Source organism: Colossoma macropomum, unplaced genomic scaffold, assembly GCF_904425465.1.
Source record: "Colossoma macropomum unplaced genomic scaffold, Colossoma_macropomum, whole genome shotgun sequence".
In the NCBI taxonomy this organism is placed as follows: domain Eukaryota; kingdom Metazoa; phylum Chordata; class Actinopteri; order Characiformes; family Serrasalmidae; genus Colossoma; species Colossoma macropomum.
The window spans coordinates 35,676,899-35,698,905 of NW_023494787.1; the positions used below are offsets into that span (position 1 = coordinate 35,676,899).

General features: G+C 38.5%; 1 protein-coding gene across 1 annotated transcript; it reads left to right on the forward strand.

Moving 5' to 3' along the window:
* The first annotated feature begins 6,295 nt into the window (after nucleotides 1-6,295).
* LOC118805943 (cell division control protein 42 homolog) lies at nucleotides 6,296-19,470 on the forward strand. Its single transcript, XM_036567129.1, has 6 exons — nucleotides 6,296-6,380; nucleotides 7,876-7,980; nucleotides 12,524-12,596; nucleotides 15,119-15,228; nucleotides 15,918-16,115; nucleotides 18,464-19,470. The coding sequence occupies exons 2-6, from the start codon at nucleotides 7,876-7,878 to the stop codon at nucleotides 18,551-18,553; spliced, it is 576 nt and encodes a 191-aa protein (XP_036423022.1). The 5' UTR covers nucleotides 6,296-6,380; the 3' UTR covers nucleotides 18,554-19,470.
* The last annotated feature ends 2,537 nt before the right edge of the window (nucleotides 19,471-22,007 follow it).

The window sequence follows — 22,007 nt, forward strand, 5'->3', positions numbered from 1 at the left end:
ATGGGCTGGAGGTCGAGGAACCAGCCTTGTGACAGGAAGGTCGCTGGTTCAATCCCCTGAGCCGACAGTACGTGACTGAGGTGCCGTTGAGCAAGGCATCTAACCCCTAACTGCTCCTCAGGCACCGTGGATAGAGCTGCCCACTGCTCCGGGCTCACTGCCTCCTAGTGTGTGTGTGTGCACTAGTGTGTATGTGGTGTTTCACTGCATGGATGGGTTAGAATGCAGAAGTTGTGGGACTAATAAGGGTCACTTAATTAATAAAGACAAGTGTTCAAGCCTAAAACATCAAACAGGTCTCAGCATTTAATCTGAAAGTTTAAGAAATGGAAGTCATCCTGAAATGCCTATATAAACTGACAAGAACCTGTTGAACTAAACTATAGGGCCTATAGTGCCTCTGTTGGTGCAGAAGGGAACTTCCTTGGAGAAGGTCTAGCTTTAAATTGGTCCTTATTCTTGCAAGCACAGTGGTTGATGGTGATCTGTAAGCTACTCACAGTGGCATCAGTTTCCATGAGCCAGACATTGCCTGGTCCCAGTTGGAGAGCTTTTTTTCTTTTTGGAAAAAGCCATCAGCACAAGGAGCACAGTTTGTGGCCGGAGGAACAGGGAAAAGGATTCATGCAGATCCTTAGGCATGATCTACTTGAGGTCTGCAGGGACTATGTGCTGTATGATGTGCTGACCCAAGGGACAGTTGTTAATATATGGCCTTCTCCAGTGTTCAACACTTGGAGACGCATCCATGCTGAAAACACTTCCACTTTTCATCAGCTAACCTGTAGACTGATACAGACTAGGCCACGTAGGGAACAGAGGAGAAAGAGGAGAAGCTAGAGAAAGGGGTGCAAGCAAAGAATGCGAGAGAGAAAGACAGAGAGGGGCAGTGGACACAGAGCTGTTTTGACAGTTTTGGAGATCCTTGCCAACCATCCGAAGGCTATGGCTGTGCCCCCTGTCTGTTTGTGTGCGTCAGTATTGTGCTAGGCATACTCTGAGCATACTCTGATTATCCACCCAAAAACAATGAAATAATATGGCCTAAAATATTAATGTTATGCTTATTATTAAAACAATATCAGACAAATGCTTCATTTGTCTTATTAATATGTCATGCACACTACACAATCAATTTATGATACAAATTAAGGCAAGGGTTAGTGGTAGTATTTGCAAGAACTGTTATACTATTTATACAATATGCAGTAATATAATCTCTTCATACTGTGTACAATGTTTTGCTGGTGATTTCAGGCTGTGTCCAATTTTCCATGTCGATGTCCAGACGCTAACAGCTGTTTACTGAGAACATTCATTCTTCCATGTAGTTGTAGAGATGAATCAATTCTTCCAGAGGATATTAAATGTACCCCTAATTCAGCAGTTGGACGAGGTATATTCTTTTTCCATTTAAACTTTACTAGGCATTTCACTGAATGCACAGTATTGCTCAGTCCAACTAATTACTAACTCTACAGAGAACTGCTGACCGCAGTAAGTTTTACCGAGTAACTTAAACAATTCCTAAAACCGCACTTGCATGGTACAGCAAGTTATTTTCTAATTATGCATGTGTGGTGTTGCCTGATTTTTTACTGAATTGAGCTTAACTGTTGCTTTGTAAGGAGAAAACCATAATAGTATTATTCCATGTAATAGCTTTACTCATTACATGGAACCGGCGAAGTGGTTTAGTTGACTTGCCCTTCCGCCCCCTTTCCTTTCGCCCTGTAGCTAACCAGACTCGCAGTGAAACTGTTGTACTGTGACAGAGAGAGAGCTAATAGCTAACTGTTAATTATCTAGCGATTTTGAAACACTGAAAAAGTCAAAAGCCTGACAAAGTTATTTTGTGCTTTTTTACTCAGTGCTGCCTTAATTGTGACTGAATTTGACGTTTGTCAAAGATGCTAAATGTCAAAAGCATAGGGTGACCATACCTCCTCTTTTTCCCGGACCTAAAAAATGCGTACGTGCGGGACTTCTAAATGGCCAAAAATGTCCGGTATTCAGTTTTTGCTTTCCACAGTCTCCCGTTCATTGTGCGCGTTTATGCACCGCGCTGACCTTTCTTCTCTTCAGGTCCCGCCTTCTCTCATGCCATCGTTGGTCGGTCACGTTCACGCCCTTCACGCACTCATTGGTCAAACTGCATCTCAGCCATCCCAGCACCACAAACAGCAGCCAAGCTCGTCGACAGCAGCTGAAACATGTCCAAACGCAAATGTAAATTCATAGATGAATTACAGAAAACATGCCCGTGTTTTCGTCTCGGTCGGGATCCGTGGGAAGCAGAGTCCATGACCTGAAAAGCTGGCACGTACGTGTCAGTAAAATAAAGGTGCTATTGATCCAGAAGCACACCTGAGCACATCAGGAGGACTGAAAAGTCTAGTGCAGGGTGTACAAACATTAAATTAGAGGGCGCTCCTGAGAGAGTCCAAAATGAATGGGTTAAGATGGAGCATTTGAGCAAAATCATAGTTTTCATCATTTTAATGTAAAAGAATACGTTAATTGAACAGAACAGCATAAAACATTTTAAACACTTTTGAACTTGAAGTTTAAAATTGCGCCTCACACACGTTCATGACATCAGTGAGTGCGAACGGCCAGTGAGCTGCTCTGCTAGCCAGCCAATCAGCACTCGGTAGCACTAATGTTAGCGTCCTGCTACCCAAAACACGTTTGCTGTAGAAAAAATGAAACATACAGGTAAATTTAGAAAATTTAAAGTAAAAAAAAGTTTTTTTAGTAAAATACATCCTTATACTTTACAAACGTAGAGGAAAGTTATGGGCAAGTGATTAGAAACTATTTTAACTTTTTGTTTTTAGCCATTTAGCTCCTTTCACCCCCATTCATTGGGGACTCGCCCGCAGGCGCTGGCTTTCTGCAGTTCTGTTGTTGATATAGCTAATGGGGAAATAGAAAGAGGCTAAGCTCCTCATACAGTGTGTCCCATTTCAGGGGCTGCGTCCTTTGGAGGCTGCATTTGAAGAGAAATGTGTCCTTTTCTATGGCAAAGAAGGATCCATCAGGTGCATCCTTCGCCAGCCAACATATCCCGAGGTTCATTGCGTGCCTGCAAGGATTCGAGAACATGGTGGCAACAATAGAGAAGTGAACAGCGGCTGAAGAGACACTTTTAAATATAAGAATTGGGTTTAAACTGAGGCGAACGGCTAACGATACAAATGTAAAAAAAAAAATAAAAATAAATAAATAAATAAATCATCAGAGCCGGCGGGGAAGCATCTCCAGCTCTAATAAATGAAAAAAATAAACAACTAAAATCAAAGTTTCTGACTTAATCTGTAAAGACCTTTAGAATAACTTGACAAGAGCGGTGTTTCGTGGTACAACAGTAAGGGCGGGAACAGCGGTGCTGTGACGCAAGCAGAAAATCCACCGTCTCATTTCGGTTCAGACTTCGCGGGTCTAAGCAGCCTTCGAAGGACGCGGTCTAGACCCCGAACTGGGACACACTGATAAACTGGCTCTAACACAACTTCGGTCGTGGAGGGCCGGTGATACGGTGAATTCAGTCCCCCTTGTTTCCCCTCAGTGCACATGACGAAATCATGATGTCTTTAGTTGACGCTGTTCTGCGGCTCTTAAACGGGCTTAATTCGTACATGTTTGTACCGTTATTTTGTTCTATTCCTCAGAATCAGCAAATTTTCACTTTGTAAAATTGTTTGCAATTAAACACATGTTTTAAAATATGAAGTGTGTTGTTAGCAGGGGTTTTAATGCTCGAACACTAGCTTTCGCTCCGTATTTAATGCGCCAGTTCTAATAACCGTACAAATAGAGACATTTTGTTTTTCAGACTCCAGTGATTAGTGTAACCCACAGTCTCATCACTCTTACTAAGGTCTGTAAATAGAGTTGAAACATTTTAATGTTTTGTTGCACGGCGCAATAAAATATAAACGTCATAATTTTGACATGCGCACTGAGGAGAAACTATGGAGCCCTGCTGGTGACATCCCATATAATAATGCATGGTCACGCCTTATTAACATGTGGAAACGAGAACCACGAATTAGTAAGGCATGGGAATGAGATAAGTTATAAATTAAGTCGTGACCATGACTTAATAAGGCATGGCCACGAATTAGGATCTCATTCCCATGCCTTATTAGGTTGTGGCCATGACTGAATTATCTTGTTCCTATGCCTTACTAAGTTGTGGCCATGCATTATTTTTATTTATACAGGATGTCCCCACCGGGGCTCTGTAGAAACATGAGGAACTGAACCTGCATCCAGCACAGTTTGGTCATTTAACAGTTAATTGGCAGGTTTAGTGGGTGTGTTTGAGTAGGGAAACTACCAAACTGTGCTGGACACTGGCCCTCTAGGACTGGAGTTGTGGAAACAGTGTTATATAAAAGTTGAAAAAGTTTTTTTAAAAGTTCAATAACGTAGTTGCATGTTTGTGGACACTTTTGTCAACTGTTTAACACCGACCCCACATACACATTGTGGTGCCACCAATTACTTAAAGTCAAATATATTCCTCTTATTATATCATAGATCATAACTCAAGAAGTCACACAGCCCCCTGTCGCTGTGTTATTGGTTTCTTCCAAAAGTTGCAGCATGAAATTGGTTCACAGCAGCAGGTACAGACGCACACAGCAATCAGTGTTAGTGCTGAACGGCTGATGAACAGTGTGTTGCTGAAGTGGTTAGTAGAGCATCAGTACTTTTTTGAAATGCGTGAAAATGAAATGCAGTTATTATACACAAGTGCATTTGACAAATATAGGCATAGTTTGCTTTGCAAGATAGTTATGATAGCTATGGTATATATATACCATATATAGCTGGCCAGTACCAGCTGAAGTTAGTAGCCACCCCTCAGTCCGATAGTTCAGCCTTCTGGTTAGCCATGACCTCTGATAGCATAGCATCCTGTTTAATATCGGTAAAGGAGAGCTGTGTGAATCTTATGGCTGTGAGCAGTCTCATTTTTACTCATGCTGCTTCGTATGTATTGTGTTTGAAAATACAGCTGATAACCATGCTGGCAGGTTCCTTTCATCTATGGCTTTATTGTTTATGTTCTCTAAGGTAATTTGGATGGTGGATGTAGTCTTTTTATGTGAATTTATGCTCCTTTTTGGGTTAAGCAGACAAGATCTAGCTCTTTTTTAAGAAAAGTGCCAGCAGGGTGAGCTAATGTAGAAGTGAGTGAATAAGTGAGTGTCGTTTTCAACCATAACAGCACAAATTTACAATCAAAGACAATCTCAAAATAGACATTATTTACATTAATATGAAGTGTCACCCCAAATTTAAAGCCAAAACACAGAAAATTGCGTCATTCTCTTTTTTTCTGGGACCCCCAAACCAAATATCAGGTGCTTGCAAGATGCCCCTGATATTTGTCATATAAATTTTATAATTTATATTTGTAAGATTAGTGGAAAAAAAGGATTATGTCTATTAAATAAATCATGCTTAATACAACTAGGGACAACAAGATAAAAATCAGTTTTTTTTTTTCCCCGAGCTGACCTTAATCACAGCTTGTGCTCTGCCTGGCACCAATTCTATACATCACTGCAGATTATTGTTTGAGAATATATATTGTCCCCATAGATGTCACTCATGGTTTATTGGAAACTGACTGACTCAGATGTTATATTTACTATCCAAAACCATCACTGAAACTACATGTGTCTTCTAATTCTTTTAATATATAATGCTAATTATGGTTAAATAGTGGTAAATCTGGAAAAATACGTTTTCTTTGGTGGACAATTTTGCCTCACAATGTCCTTCATGTACCACTCCACCATGAATGGCTTTAAAAAATATATGTTTTAGCCCAAATTCTTACCCCCAAACATCAGGCAGCATATAACCATATAATGCAGTGACTTTCTGTGAGGGAGCTTTTAAAGGCCTTTAACTCCTCAGACGTCTGGTCCCTATCACCACCACTGTGAACAATTCTGACTCAGCAAGTTTCTCTAGAACGAAGCTTTTCACACCAAACCACACTATATGACTTTGTTTATATATCAACCATTTAATGATGTGTAGCTTTTGAAAATTCGGTGGAATTCCCCTTCTTCTATAACAAAGCAAATTGTAAAAGAAATGTTTTCTCATATTTTTGGCACTACTCACTCTGATTAATGTTCATATCTTTAATATGTTTAACGTCTTTTGAGGTCATATCTCTACAAAAAGCATGTGCAGTCTCTGCAGTCTTTGTGACTGAGGCTGTCTGTATTGTGAAGGTACTGAGGGGGTTGGAGTTTGGGACACACACGCCCACTCGGCAAAAGTTCTCGGCAGCCGCCGCACCCGGACGTTGGCTAAGCTACAACGGCAGCAGCCACAGATATTGAAAGGTGAGTAGCTGAGATTGAATCTTTTCAGTCAGCTAATACTACATTGTTATTGCTTTGTTGGGAGAAAAACGTAAATATGATGTTGCTATACTGTTTTACTTAGTTTAAGGTACTTGTTCATGGAGCCAGTAAGGTAGTTTAGCTCACTTGTTTTCCTTTCCTTTCAAGCTAACATGCTAACCAGCTACTGCTGAATCTGACAACTTCGGCTCCGGGTGATGTGCTGTGACAGAGAGAGCCAAGCTAGCAGGAGGGCTAGTTAACCTAGCTAGCTAACTAGCGAAATTGAAACACTTCGAAAAGTCATAATGGACCCTGGTAGTTAGCGTTAATGAGAACAAGCTTTTCTGGTTAAACACCTACACCCTGCATAGGTAATGAACACAGAAGTCAGCTTATTAGATAGGAGTTTACATTTAAAAATGACCGAGCCCTGTCTGTCTAACGATAGCTAGGTTAGCTGGCTGGGGCACTCAGGAAATGAGATATCCGCCGTATGTTCTCTTTTACAACTCTTTTTCGTTTTTCACCTTTGGCTTTTCACAAATGGGGAAAAAACTCTTCTGTCACTTGCTTGTATCTAATATTTAGCTTGGGATGGAAAAGTTTGTATGAGTGTTGAGAATAGAGTTGGCTAGCTAACTTGCGCAAGTAACTCAGTAGTTATTTGTTCGCTAACGCTAGCTAAGTTACATTAGCTGGCTAAGGTACTTGTTTATATGGCCAAAGAGAAATAGAATAGCTAAACCCGGTAAATGTAAATGCTTGTTGTCTTTTTTAACTCTTTGTGAAACTGGGGGCTGACTATGAAAAAGCTAAGCTAGCTATGCGGAAGTGCAGAACAGGTTTGGGTGTACATTTGGAGGACCATTTTATAGAAGATACCGGAAAATGGTCCTGTGTTGTTAAGCTATTATCTTTTTATACAAAATCAGTATTGTATCTGTCATCTCTTTCAATGTGTCGCTGATGGTGAATGTGCAGTGTTCTTTAACAGCCCATGCAAATTGAGGCTACTTCTGAACTATATGGAAGTGAAAGTTTATGTTGTGGAAGTTCTGTAGTCATATAGAAACATATGACAAGTGATAGGACAAATCTCGCTAAATCACCTAGAGGTGTCGGTGTCATTTCAGTTTGCCATGAGCACCGCAGAGTTTCTCTTGTAAACAACAAGATTCCCACAGTCAGCAGTTTGGTTAGCCTTAGGCCCCGTTGTACAGTGGATTTCTTAGGTATGCGTTGGTGTAATGGCCTGACTGGTCACAGGGTCTGTAAAACGCTGTAAGACACTGTCACATCTGTTTAGACCGTCTTACTGACCATTGTTATTGCTTTGGCCATTACCATGCTTAGCATTCTAACTGCTTGCTGTTGGATACCAAGGTTAAGAATGAAAGAACCATTTGGGAGTTTGGGTTACAAACACTTATTTTTCTGTCCCTTTTCTTTCACTGTGTGTTTTTCCCCTCATGCATACTTTCTCTTTCTCCAGATGCAGACCATAAAGTGCGTGGTAGTGGGAGACGGAGCAGTGGGAAAAACCTGCTTACTGATTTCTTACACAACCAACAAATTCCCTTCAGAATATGTGCCTACGGTGAGTGTGTGACATGCAGGGTTGAAAAACCAGAAAGGAATAGAAGTGATGACGTGAAAGACAGGAAAGTAGGGCTGAAAAGGGAGCCGAGCCGAGTACAGTGGCTAGCAAACAGGAATTGAACTATAAAATTAGACCTTGCTTACTGTTGTAGTTAGTGATCCATCATTTTGCTGCAACAGGAACACCTAAGGTGTTGTTTTTAACTACGGGCTTTAGCTGTTATGACAAAAAGATGAGTCTCCACATGTACCTGGTTCATAGTGTGTGTGTGACACATTGTTCTGTTTATGTGAACAAGTGCAACACCTACGTTACATCTAATGGAACAGTATGGATTGGGATCTCCACTGTGTTGTAGTCTTCTTACTGTCTTAAGATGTACATCTACTTAATTTAGAGAAATTGCTACATGTTTGGTATGCTTAGTCAAGAGGATTGTTATACCAAGGCTTGGGATTTAGATGAGCAGCTGGAAGAATGTGACACTGAAAACATATAAAAAAGAGAGGACTGAATCATTTACAAAATCTGTGAGTCTTTCTTTATTATGTAACACACTAACTGTACAGACCTTTTCAGACTGTTAAGTCTGAAATAAAGTGCAGTGAAAATGGTCTGGCAGCCAGGCTAGTTAAAACAGCACTTGTCAGCAGATGAGCTAAGAAATCAAAGCAGTGTCCGTTTAGTGTGCTTTGAACAGGTTGACTAATCTTAGGCTCTGTTTACACTTGGCATTAAATTGCGTCCCGTCTCTGAAGGTTATCCGTATCCCGAGGTGGTAGAGGACGAGTTTGGCTGAATTCACAGACATGCTCCACCCATAGCCTTCAATATTGTTTGTGCATTTTAATATCATTTCAGTGATTTTGGGTGTTTGCATGTGTTTGCAAACATAGGCTCACAAGTGCGAAAGTTGAAAAGCCATTTGCCACCTAGGGAAGACAGTACGCAGTTCTTTCCCCACTCCTGGTTGAGTTTTCAGTTGCAGCTGCTAAGAAAAATGTTTTTTTGATCATCGACTTTATACTCTAAATCAGGGGTGCACAACTCCAGTCCAGGAGGATCTGTGTCCAGCACAGTTTGGAGGTTTCCTTTCTTGAACACACCCACTACACCTGGCAATTAACAGGTAAATCTAATCAGGTGTTTGAGCAGGTCAATCACCAAACTCTGCTGGACACCCATGCTCTAAATCTGTAGGCTATTCATTTTTTTTATTTAAACTAGGGATGGAAACTTTGGCGAATTCTTTAGACCAGTAATAGACTGTCATTAGTCACTAAATAATTGTTAACTGGCAAGCCTAAATTCAAAGACGCGACCCATCACAATATTAATTACAAAAACGGATAGTTCTGCTTCTATAGTTTAGCCATGTTGAAAACCACTGTCAAACATTGGATATACACACGCTTATAAACACTCACATCAGCTGAATTCTGTATTAATGCACCAAGATATTAAAAAGCACTCCTGCCATAGACTGTGGAACCTAGCACTGATGGGTAGGACCAGAGCTTAAATATTTAAATGAAGTAAATGGCCTAAAACCCACTTTTATTTAAACTGAGGGCCTGACAATTATAATTGTTCACTATATTATATTATTTTATATAATTTTATATTATATTTTATTATAAAAATGAAACAATTTCGTGATGCATTTTATTTTTAATAGACGGTTGTTCCTCTAGTTGAATGATAGAAACTGGTTGTTCTTTGGTTGTTTAACAGTTAATCAATTAATCATTAATATCCCTAGTTAAAGCCATTAGTTTTCAGAACCCTTGTGGAATTGCATTGCTGTGCCCGTCTTTAGTTGTAAACATACTATTAGAAAAGGCTTTCGATTAGAGTGCAGACATGATAGTTCATAAAGCCCTACACAGTACCTGAGAAACAGGTCTCAAAGGAGCAGTTCTGAGGCAGATTAATTATCGTTTGTCTGACAAACCAAGTGGTTATGTAGACATGCTCCAGAAGCACAAACCTTTGTTCAGATTAATACAGTGGAGTGTTGTTGTCGCTTAGTTTGTTTAATGTCAAATATCAGATCAGTGGAAATGGGCTTATTCATTTTCTTCATTAGATGAAGCTATATAATAATGGGCAAGCTGAGATTTTCATAAGAGTTTTGGAGAGGTTTTACATGTGTTAAAGTTTACTTTACTGGATTGCTTAGAAAATTGCCAGATTGCATTTCGCTGATTGGAATAAAAGTCTCAAGTCCAGTTTCTAATGGAATACTCTCACTCAAGGGGGAAATATACTGATTTTTAAAAAATCACAGCATAATTAAATTGTTAGGATAAAAACTGAGGAGCTGACAGTTATATGTTTATGATTACCAAGTAGTTGTGTAGACATGCTCCATAAGCACAAACTCATGTTTAGATCAATACAGTAGACTGTTGACATGGCCTAGTTTGTTTGATGTCAAGTATTAATTGTTTTATTCACCCTCCAAAATAGTGAAAACAGTGAACCTACATGTTTATTCACACAATTATTTAATGAATTATCTTTTTGTGATGTAGCTTTGAAAGGCTTTTAACACTTCAGATGGTTTCACATCAAACAGTGAAACAATTTAATTATGCGAAAACTTTGCACAATCGGTGGAATTTCCCTTTACAGAGTAATACAGGTGAAGTCACCATTACAATTGGGGTGATGATTTATGCATTTAATACTGCAGACATATATAGTTAAATGTATTCTTCTGGTATGAAAGGCAGCCCAATGCTGGTGCATTGACAATGAACAAGAAAGTTGAGCAAAACTGACTACATTAGATTAAATCTGTTAGATTAAATCCCACATTAAAGTAAAATGTCTGCTTGACATGACTTTGAACATACTGTTGTCTACAACACAGAGTTAATGTAGGTAATGACATTTGTTGTCAGTGCTTTCTAAAGATGGAGAAAAGAAGAGAACTAACCCTGCTGACATAAAACACAATTGTACATTTGAGGAACCGTGACTGATGCTCTGCAGTATGACTGTAGAGACATGGGAGGAGTTTGTCTGTCCTGCATTCAGCACATTAAGCATCTCCCTAGAAGTGAACTGAGAGCAGCTCAGCAGCGGGCAGCCATTTTACTTTAATAACAGAGGTTTAGACCGTGAAGCAGTTGGAGTGTAGAAATGTAATAAATGTTTTTGCAGTGCAGTAAACTCCCCCAAAAGGCTTGCAAAACTTGTATAATTGCAGATCTTTGCTGAAAATTAGTGCAGCTTTAAAAAGGTCAATGCAGTCCACATTACGACTGGATAATAATGAGCAGACTTTGAGAGAGGAATAGTTGTGAGGTGCCGTATAGGATGATTGTCAGAATGTGTCATTGCAGTGCAACTGAAAATTCTTGAATAATTTGTGTCTTGTAAAATTGGAAGACTGACATGATACTGCAGTGAAAAAGAGTGCAGCATTAGTTCAGTTCAGTCAGTAAACTAAAGAATGATTGTGTTACCTTCATGGTTTCAGGAAGTGGTGGAGAGCTTTCTGCAATACATTAACGTAGCTATTTGTCTCTAAGGTGGATCTACAAAGGCTGGTTGTACTGTATTATACAGGTCCCTTTAATTTTGGTAGTGCTGCATATACACAGTGCTAGTGGGTGTTACGGGATCCAAATTATAGTATCTTTTGAATTATTAAAAGAGACTGCTCTGGTGATGAGGACAACCATAATTCGAGGTTTTTGGTTTATGTAATTATAACTGCATTGCTTAACTGATTGTGAAAATACAGGCCTCCTGGTTGTCAAGCATGATCCTGAGGGATCCCCCGCCTTGCATGCAGCTTTTTTTGCTACTCCCAAAACAACTGGTCCTGCTAATCAGATTATTAACAATCCTTTCTTGAACTGAAATGCTTTGTTAGAGCAGGGAAAATAGGAAGATGATACTGAAATGTGTACGGCTGGGACAATAAGCAATAAATCTGGACAATATTATCAGGAAATATTGATATTGTCATTTAAAAAAAAAAAAAACAATGAATATGTATTACAGTGTATCTAGGACAGCTTCCCTTTGCTCCAGAAGGAGCATAAGGCCATTTCACGTTAAAACAGAGTTTACAGACACTAAAAAAATCAAAAAGGTTATATTCTTTGGTTCCTTTTAGCCCTGGTGTGAATATATGAACCACACATTCAGCTTTCACATTTAGATGTGAACAGAAACCATTAATGGCAAGTTAATTTACAAGATGGCAAGATCATTTTAATGTAATACAAAGTGTAAAGTTAGGACTAGCATCCGTATGGTGGGGGAAATGCCTACATAAGTGCCAGTAAATGGAATCTCTTTGACTGATTGGACTAAACGTGGTATGAGGAGAAACCAGTTCTACTATGAATGGAGATGCTGAATGGATAGAGAAAGAGAAAAGGAAAGAAGAATAAAAGAGATGAGAGTGCAGACAGGAACAGTGAAACCATTTATGGTTTCACCTCATTGTCATATTTTTGCATAGCCATGACACCATGTCATATTTTTCTTTTTCTCTCTTTGTTTCTCACTTTCGCAGGTATTTGATAATTATGCTGTCACTGTGATGATTGGAGGAGAACCATACACACTTGGCCTTTTTGACACAGCAGGTACAGTAAATCAGCTTAACGATTAATACCTAACCGACTTTTACACTTAAAAAGTTGTTGGCATTAAGCATTTAACTTGTCAGGGTATGACATATTTAAAGAAATACTATGTCTAAAATGTAAAACATGACACTAAATTGTTACACATTTTGAAGGTTCTCTAATGAGAAAATGTCTCTATTCTAATATCTAATATCCGTACATGCAAGTTTAGATGAAGTAAATGCCATATTGATAAATTTTGATTGACGATATCAGATTACTAATTAACATTTGTGGTGTAATTGCCAGCAGTTATATTTAGTGCTGAAAAGGCTTTTGCTGGAATCTGGAATGAGCCTGTTCACAACCACTGGGCTTTTGGCATTTGATATAACTTTAATAAAAGCTACAGCTCTCTGACAGAGCAAAGAATGATTATCCCCCCCACCCTAACATTGGTAGAGGAAATGGGCAGGTCTCACCACTCTGTTTTGCTGCTCTGTCTCTCTTTGAACATCTGGCTGTGCTTGTATAGAAAGATGAAGCCTTTCCTGTTATTTTGATAGAGCAATCGGTCAGAGTGTGGTTGTTGAATTATGCTTTGTGGGGCTCTTGAGAAGCTCACCCAGCTACTGACTACCACAGTGTAAATGTTTTGTCATTGGACTGTGCTGATATAGAGAGATGCTAGCCAAATGAGCACATAGATCAAGATTTGCTGTTGCTCTTTCAAGCACATTGTTCCATAGGTCACTTCCATAGGTGGAAGATTTCACATATTTTCAGGGTGGCCATGGATCCTTAAAAAGTATTAGTATGTCTGAAATCACATTTTGCAAACTGTGAAACTATGTGGTCTTAGAATTTAGTCCATGGACAGGTGTTCTTTGATCTTTTTAAGGGAAACATAACATATTACTTGTGCAATGCAAGGGTATGTTGCCTGCTAAGCTACTGTGATATAGATGTGAGTTGCTTTGAAGAATGTTTTTATATTTGGTATATTGTCTGGGCACGTGTATTCTGACCAATTTGATATTCGAGATTAGGGCTATATGAAATTTAAATAAAATGCAATGTTTAATAAAGCTGTCAGATATCATGTATGAGAAACGCTAAATGAATAGATGTGACACAAAAACAGACTTTTTTGGGATATGTAAACAAAAATCACTTTTAAGCAAATAGCAAAATACAAAATTACAAAAACACCATTCACTGTTGTGCAAAATAAAAAAAAAAGAGTACTAACAGCTACATCAGACTGTGGACTGAAAGGCTGAGAAACAGCATTACCTCAACAGCTTTTTCTATAAAGGCTATAAGAAACAAAATAGAGGGTTTTTTTTTGTTTTTTTGTTTTTCACATTTCACAAATGCATATTTTTGTTTCATTTTAGTTTTGTTTAGTTAACTATGACAATAATAACAACAATAATAATAGTAGTAGTAATAATAATAATAATAATAATAATAATAATAATTTCAATTTATATAGCGCCTTTCTCGAACCCAAGGACGTTTTATAAAAAGTTCCTGAATATGTTTGTTTTGACCATGGCCATTACTGCCTTGCACGCTTAAAGCACAGTAATGGGTGTGAGAACAATCCTAGAGTTTGATGCATTTTTACATGCGTGTAGTTCAGGATGGAGGGGTTTTTGAGCTCTGCTTTGTGGGTTTTTGTGATTGGCCATTTAGCCTCATGGTTAAGTTACTTGTCTCACACGTGGGAGAGCAGGCATTAATCCCAGCCCAGAGAAGCACTCGTTAGGCTTCTGATGGACTTGGCCGGCAAAGATAGGACATCTCTTTGGTGTTGCATGCGTGAAGTAATTTGATCTGTCGCATATCGTGATGACAGTAAAAATACGATTTATCATACAACCCTATTCGAGATTAGTAAAATTTGGATTCACCAAGGCTGATAGTAAATGCTCACTTGATATGTGCTATTCAATGCCAGTGAAGTTTGTGGAAATTTTATTTCTGTTTTACCTCTCAAAATTTGGAATTACTATGATGAAATAATTACTTAGTACTTATATTTTCCTCAGTATTTTGACTTCACTTAAGAAAAAGTAATTTTGGCATTTAATTATTTCAACTTAAGTCAAAACATCAAGAAAAACAATTCGTTTTGACATGAAAAGCCAGATTTTTGACATAAACGGGTAAAATATGGATGTAGTGCTGCCAGAAACAGAGAGGAAACGTTATGAACAAACCAAGATTTTTTTCTTTCCCCTTACTTGGTGGAAAGCTTCTATGCAAAAAGGACACAAGAAAAACAGAGATTCATATTGTGCTGGTTATATGATAATTATGAAATTGCTTGATTTGGCTTGAAAGTTATTAGCAGGTAACCCGCAAAACTGACCACCACCACCAGCTTAAACTGTCTGTAGATTGTCAGTAATTAGTTATGGTCCCTCTTCAGGAGGAGGGGAAAATGTGATGTAAAAAAAAGGACAAAAAAGGTTTTGCCATCTTGACATGTTTTATGAACTGATTTGTCTTCTCATGATTTCCCTATCTAGGTCAGGAAGATTATGACAGACTGCGGCCACTCAGTTACCCTCAGACTGACGTGTTCCTTGTGTGCTTCTCTGTTGTCTCACCTTCCTCCTTTGAGAATGTCAGAGAAAAGGTCAGTCCCTGTGTAATGTGTGAATGAGATGTTTTGTGTTTTTATGTTTTTGTTGGTTGACTTTAAATTACAAACTGCTACTTTACAATTTGAATTATTTTCGATCACCTCTATTAGGTAATTTGATATGACTTGTTCGATACGATTTAATATGGCCCAGCTATTATCATTAAGAGTTTGTGTGTTTACGGTGAGCGTTTGATTTTTGGTATGAATTTTGTCAGCAGCTGTTCTTGCACTGGGAATATTTTACAGTCTCCAGGGTGTATTTTTTAATACAGAGGGAGATGTTGTACCAGCTATGTATACACCTCTTGCTCTTAAACAAGTCTCTAATCTCTAGTTCAAGGTCATCTTAAGTACTCAAGTTCTAAGCAGGCCTTCTTGCACAAAGACTGTTGTTATTGAGGTGATATTTTTGTGCAGTACCCCAGAGGAAGGACACTGGGGTTGTAGCGACAAAAAAGATTTACACCACCTGATAGCTGAAGTGTTTTGGCTGACACTTTTAAAATAAATGATGTTTAAATAAGTTCAGTTATATGATGTTCCCCTTGCCCTTATTTACATCTCCCCTGTTTCTTCTTCTTATTATACTCTTTTGCTAACTCTTTTGCCTTTATGCTGATCTTTTTTTATGATGATGTTTGGTTAGTTTTGTTTTTTCTACTTTTTCTCTCTGTCTCCAGTGGGTACCGGAGATCTCTCACCACTGTCCCAGGACTCCGTTCCTGCTAGTGGGTACTCAGGTCGACTTGAGAGATGACAGTAACACAGTGGAAAAGCTTGCCAAGAACAAACAGCGTCCCCTGTCTCCCGAGAGTGGAGAAAAGCTGTCCAGAGACCTAAGAGCCGTCAAATATGTTGAATGCTCCGCCCTCACACAGGTACCACCTGCTCTGGTTTTTATCTTTCCAAAATATCATTTCACGTTCATCCTTCAAATGTTTATATGAGAAGCAGAGCAAAGGGAACTGTTGATCACTTTCTAATTATTTCAGTATTGGTGGGCACACAATATGTATCTCATAATCTCACAAATGAAGCCCTCTGAGAAACATTGGCTCAAACTTGCATAAGCTTTATTCTCCCAAATTACTAAGCTGATGTTGCTTATCAAAACCACGCATTAGTGTTTGAATGGTCTCACCCTCTTGTGTCTAAGGTATCTAGAGCAAAAGCAAACTAGAAAGCGTAGCCTACTGCAATAATTCCATCACCAGTCATGAACATGTATTATTATGGTTGTGGAACTGTCTGATTCTTAAAAAATCAGTTTTGTTCATTTCAGCCATAAAAAGAATGTAAATTTTTTTTTTAAGATATTCAACCAACTCTCCCAATTCAACAAATGGCATCATCATAATCAGGCTGGGAATATACAGTAGTTCTGAGTTTATATGCGAGTTTAAAAGATTGAAAAGTGTGTGTGTTGTGATCATGAAATTTTAGTTGATGATTAATTGTTCTGTAAAAAAACAATTAACAGTTTAATTGGCCTTTTTTGTATGCAACTGTTTAAGTACAAGCCAAAATGGGCAAATTGGCTGGTTGGCTCTCCAGTAGCTGACAGACCGTGCTTGAATTCAAACATACTTTACTCCCTTCTGAGCCTGATTAAATAAACACTTTTTCTGCTCTATTTTATTTACATATATATTATATGACCAAAACTATGTGGACACCACTCCTAATTATTGAGTTCAAGTGTTTTTAACAGCACCTATTGCTAACTGGTGTATGAAATCAACCACAAAGCTATGCAGTCTCCATAGACAAACATTGACAGTAGAATTGGTTGTTCTGAAGAGCTCAGTGACTTCAAACATGATGCTGTCATAGTATGCCACCTTTGCCACTAGTCAGTTAATGAAATTTCTGCCCTGCTAGATCTGCCTCAATCAACTATAAGGGCTATTATTGTGAAATGGAAGCATCTAGGTGCAACAAGAACTCAGCCACAAAACAGAAGACCATGCAAACCCACAAAGGGGCACCTATCCACTGTTGCATCACACATTACGGAGTTTCAGACTGCTTCCAGAAGCAATGTAAGCACAATAACTGTGCGTGAGGAGTTTCATAAACTGGGTTTTAATGGCCAAGCAGCTGCACACAAGCCTAAGATCACTATGCGCAATGCTAAGTGTCAGCTAGACTGATGTAAAGTGCACCATCATTGGACTCTGGAGCAATCGAAACGTGTCTTTTGAAATAATGGAACACACTTTTCTGTCTGGCAGTGTGATGGATGAATCTGGATTTGATGGATGACAGGAGAATGCCAACAGTAAAGTTTGGTGGAGGAGGGATAATGGTCCAAAGCTCTTTAAAGGGTTTGTGTTTGGCCCCTTAGTTCTGGGGGAAGGGTAATGTTAATGTTGCAGCATACAAAGATTTATTTAGACAATTATATACTTCCAACTTCGTGGCAGAAATTTGGGGAAGGCATTTTCCTGTTCCAGCATGACTGCTCCTGTGCACAAAGCGAGTGGTTTGACGATTTGTGGAGGAACTCCAGTGGCCTGCACAGAGCCCTGACCACAACCCATTGAACACTTTTGGGATGAATCGGAACACTGATCGTGAGCCAGGCTTTCTCAGCTTCTGCTCTTTTGACTGAATGGGCACAAATTTCCACAGACACACTCCAGAATTTTGTGGAAAGCCTTCCTGCAAAAGTGGAGGCTGTTGTAGCAGCAAAGGGGGATGCCAAATACATATTAATGCCCATGGTTTTGGAAAGCGTTGTGCAACAAACTCCTATAGGTGTGATGGTCAGGTGTCCACATACTTTTGGCCATACCGTGTATTTTTTAGTAAGCCCAAAAAAAAGCACTCAATTCACATTCTGTTATAATGTAAACATGATTGTAAATGCTAACAGCTGGGGAAAAATAACTGGTCAGCTTAAATAATTGCGTCCTACATGATGTATATTTGAAATGTGAAGTGCATCATATAGGACAGTATTCAGCACCAAACAAGCACCACCCTGACACTGTAGCAACTTGTAATATGACCATTCATGGAAATCAGGTTTTACCAGTTTATGGAAAAGGCTTGTAGATAACATGCATGTTGACACTAATGCTATGTTAACTAGAAGAAAGATCGCAGTACACTCATACGTAGTTGTTGTTTTTTTGTTATGGTGACGGTGTGGTGATCTCTTCTCTTTTTTTTAAATCTTATGACAGCATGTCTCTTACCTGTCTCCGTTTTCTCCCTGCAGAGAGGTTTAAAGAACGTGTTTGATGAGGCCATTCTAGCTGCGCTGGAGCCTCCTGAGACCAAACCCAAGAAACGCTGCATTCTCTTATAGAGGAGAGAATGGAGAAAAAGAAAGAACCATGGAATTTGGGAACAGGTTGATCTGAGTGCGAGAAATCTGAGGCATTCAGTCAGTGCCTTTAGTTTTACTGAATTAGTAGAGTGGTTTGTGTGGTAATATGCTATACATCTCTCGTCCTAACTAAAGATCAGTCTTTCTGCATTCAAACATTGAATGCCTTAAATAGACTTGAAGAGATGTCTGGCAGTTTTTTAAACTTTTTTTTTTTTTTGGATCCACATGTTTGCCATAACTAACTCAACCCACAACCACCAGAATAGTTTGATTCCTATTTTTTCAGCGCAAAGCCCCAACTTTAACTCTGTCTGCAGTTTAAAGAAGAAGAAAATGGTCATCTGATCAGTCCTTCTGTTCCTCCTTTTGTGTTTGTCTGCGTTGACACAACTGGAACTCCAAGTGTTTCTTACCTCCTTCCTGCCCTCTGCAGGCCTTAGAATGAACTGAATTTTTATTATTCCTTTTCTTTTCCTACTGTCTTTTTTTTAGATTTTGGCGTATTAATAATGAGTATTGAACGATTTCTTTCCTTTTCATTTTTGGGAGTGGGTGTTCAGCAGTTAGGTGTTTTTTATTGCTATTTTTAATATTGTATGATTTCTTTTTAGTTTTTTATTTTTTATTATTTTTTTTTTTGAGTGCCACTTCATTGCTTCAGTTGGTGTTTTTGACTTAACAAATGTAACTGCATTCTACTGATTTATTAAAATAGCTGGTCTTTACATTGGTAATAATTACAGTGATAGCAATAACAGTTCCAAATGATATGAATGCAGAATGTGGAATTAATGCAGGAGTGGAATTAATGAAAATGACTGTAATTAAAAAAGATGAACAGTAAGCACTGTTTCATTTTACAATGCCATACAATACAATCTAACTTCACCCTGGTCAGAACTGTTTTTATGCCACACCAAAACAGCAGTGAACAGATTTATCTGTTGCTTCAGTGTTATGTTACACAAGTGTCCAATCTAATCCACAAAGGACCGGTGTGATTGCAGGTTTTCGTTCCAAACAAGCTGGAGCACACCTGATTCCACTTGCTTAATCAGTTGGTCTCAATCTTCAAACAGTTGTTCATGTGTGCTCCAGTTTTGTTAGAATGAAAACTTGCAGCCACACGGGCCCTTTGTAGATGAGGTTGGACACAATACAATAGGTTGGCCATAACCAATATAGCTTTGAATTTTGTCCTGAATCGCAAATTATTTTAATTGCCCCACAGAGCCTTATTTCAGATCTGGTACTTATGTTACATACAATAATGCACATTACAGCCACACAGTACATATTATTTCATTATCAGGGCTGCATTTGTAACAAGATCAGCATATTCTAAAGTAGAGACCACAAGTATACTATGTGAATTTGTCTTGTTTTCATGTGGAACATGAACAGCAAAAATATTCAGCTCCAAATACTTTCCCCGTTGTTGTCTTTGAGTCTAAAAAATCGCATATTTTTTTTTTTTAATAAACTCTGAACATTGCACTTAAATTTAAAAAAATGGGAAACCTCAGATAATTTTTTTTAACTGCATGGATTTATGGACTAGGTGCAAAAAAGTATTGTAAAAAAGTAGCATATTCCTTATTTAACAAATTGTTGGGATAAATGTGCAGTACTGTACAAAAGTCAAAATGGCCATTAAGTACTTTATTTTACATTAAGTTATTTATTTTTCGGAAGCAGAAGCAAGAAACATATTAAAGCGTCCAACAACTCTGTCAATATTTAATTAGGCCATTCTGTACTTGTGTGCACCCTACTGCCGCTTTACCTCTTCCATCTTTCCAGTCTTAAACCAAACAAGTTGGTTGTCCACCCATCAAAGATCTTTGGCAGTAATTAAAAGATATTACGAACCATGTCTGCAACGATCAGTCAGGTTTTTGGTGAAAAAGTGTAAGTTTTGGGGATCTATAACACTTGGAGTTGGTGATCTGTTTCTGATTGAAGGAATCAGCTCAATACATCATACAGTACCATCTGGAAAACGTTTGATTGGGGAGAAATTGATTCTACGCCAAGACAACCCCAAGCATACTGAGAAAGATCAAGATGTACTTGTCAAGCAAAAAAGCTACTGGTACACAGGACATCTCAACATCACTGAATGTGTTTGAGATTATGTGGATTGTAAGAGGCAGAAAATGCATCACACTTCTAAGACTGAATATCCTCAGTGTTTTTAAGTTTTTTAGGGTTGTTTTTTTTTTTTTGGAAAAACTAAAAGCAAGCCTCCTGAAAAGTTTGGAAGCTCCAATAAAGGCAAAGGGTGGACCAAAAAGTAAAATCAATTGTTTGTGTAATATATATATACATATATATGTAGGGTCATACTATTAAACTTTAGTTTGTTGGTCAATAAGAGCACTTCCTAGGGAAGCCAATGTTTAGAAATGTTGCCTCTGAATGAATTAGTGGCTTTAAATCTTTAACTTACTCAACAAACCTAACCTGAGAAACTATGATACACTTCAGTTGTGTGTCCAAAAACTGCTTCCATAAACAGTATAAAGTTCAAAATGCTCCACTGTTTATTGAGCTGTTTCTGCCCTGATGAAGGCCAACTAGTCTGACATGTTTTACCATTAATATGTCTGAGTAAATCATGGTGCAGTTTTAGGTCTGGTCTGTGCTGAACTTCATGCTGAAGAAAGTATTCTACCTACTGGGATGTTTTTTCTGACTTTTTTGGGTTGTGTACTGCTGCCATAATCTGCATTTCTCTTGGCATTCAGTATCCTGGCTCCTGTGATGTATATAAACGTATATAAATTTTGTATTTTATATATATTATATGTATGTATATATATATATATATATATATATACACCGATCAGGCATAACATGATGACCACTTCCTTGTTTCTACGCTTAGTGGTCAGGACTCCCATGGACCCTCACAGAGTAGGTATTATTTGGGTGATGGATCATTCTCAGCACTGCAGTAACACTGATGTGGTGGTGGTGTGTTAATGTGTGTTGCGCTAGTCTGAGTGGATCAGCCACAGCAGTGCTGCGGGAGTTTTTAAACACCTCAGTGTCACTGCTGGACTGAGAATAGTCCACCAACCAAAAATATCCTGTCAACAGCGTCCTGTGACCACCAATGAAGGACTAGAGGATGATTAGCTCATACTGTACAGCATAAGATGAGCTATCTTCTCTGGCTTTACATCTACAGGGTGGACCAACAACGCAGGTGCATCAAATAGAGTGGACAGTGAGTGGACACAGCTGAGAATGATCTACCACCCAAATAGTCTGTGAGGGTCCATGGGGGTCCTGACCACTGAAGAACAGGGCAGTGATTTTATAGTCACTATACAGTGTTTTGCCAAAAGTATGTTTTAATCAATTTTAAATTTTAATAAATTTAATAAATAATACATTTTAATAAATTCTGCACAGTTGCACA

Excerpts from the sequence above, each read along its gene's own strand:
- LOC118805943 (XM_036567129.1), top strand. The coding sequence starts at position 7,876 with ATGCAGACCATAAAGTGCGTGGTAGTGGGAGACGGAGCAGTGGGAAAA. Across the intron at positions 12,597-15,118 it reads TGGCCTTTTTGACACAGCAG|GTCAGGAAGATTATGACAGA; the intron begins GTACAGTAAATC and ends TTCCCTATCTAG. Across the intron at positions 16,116-18,463 it reads AATGCTCCGCCCTCACACAG|AGAGGTTTAAAGAACGTGTT; the intron begins GTACCACCTGCT and ends TTCTCCCTGCAG.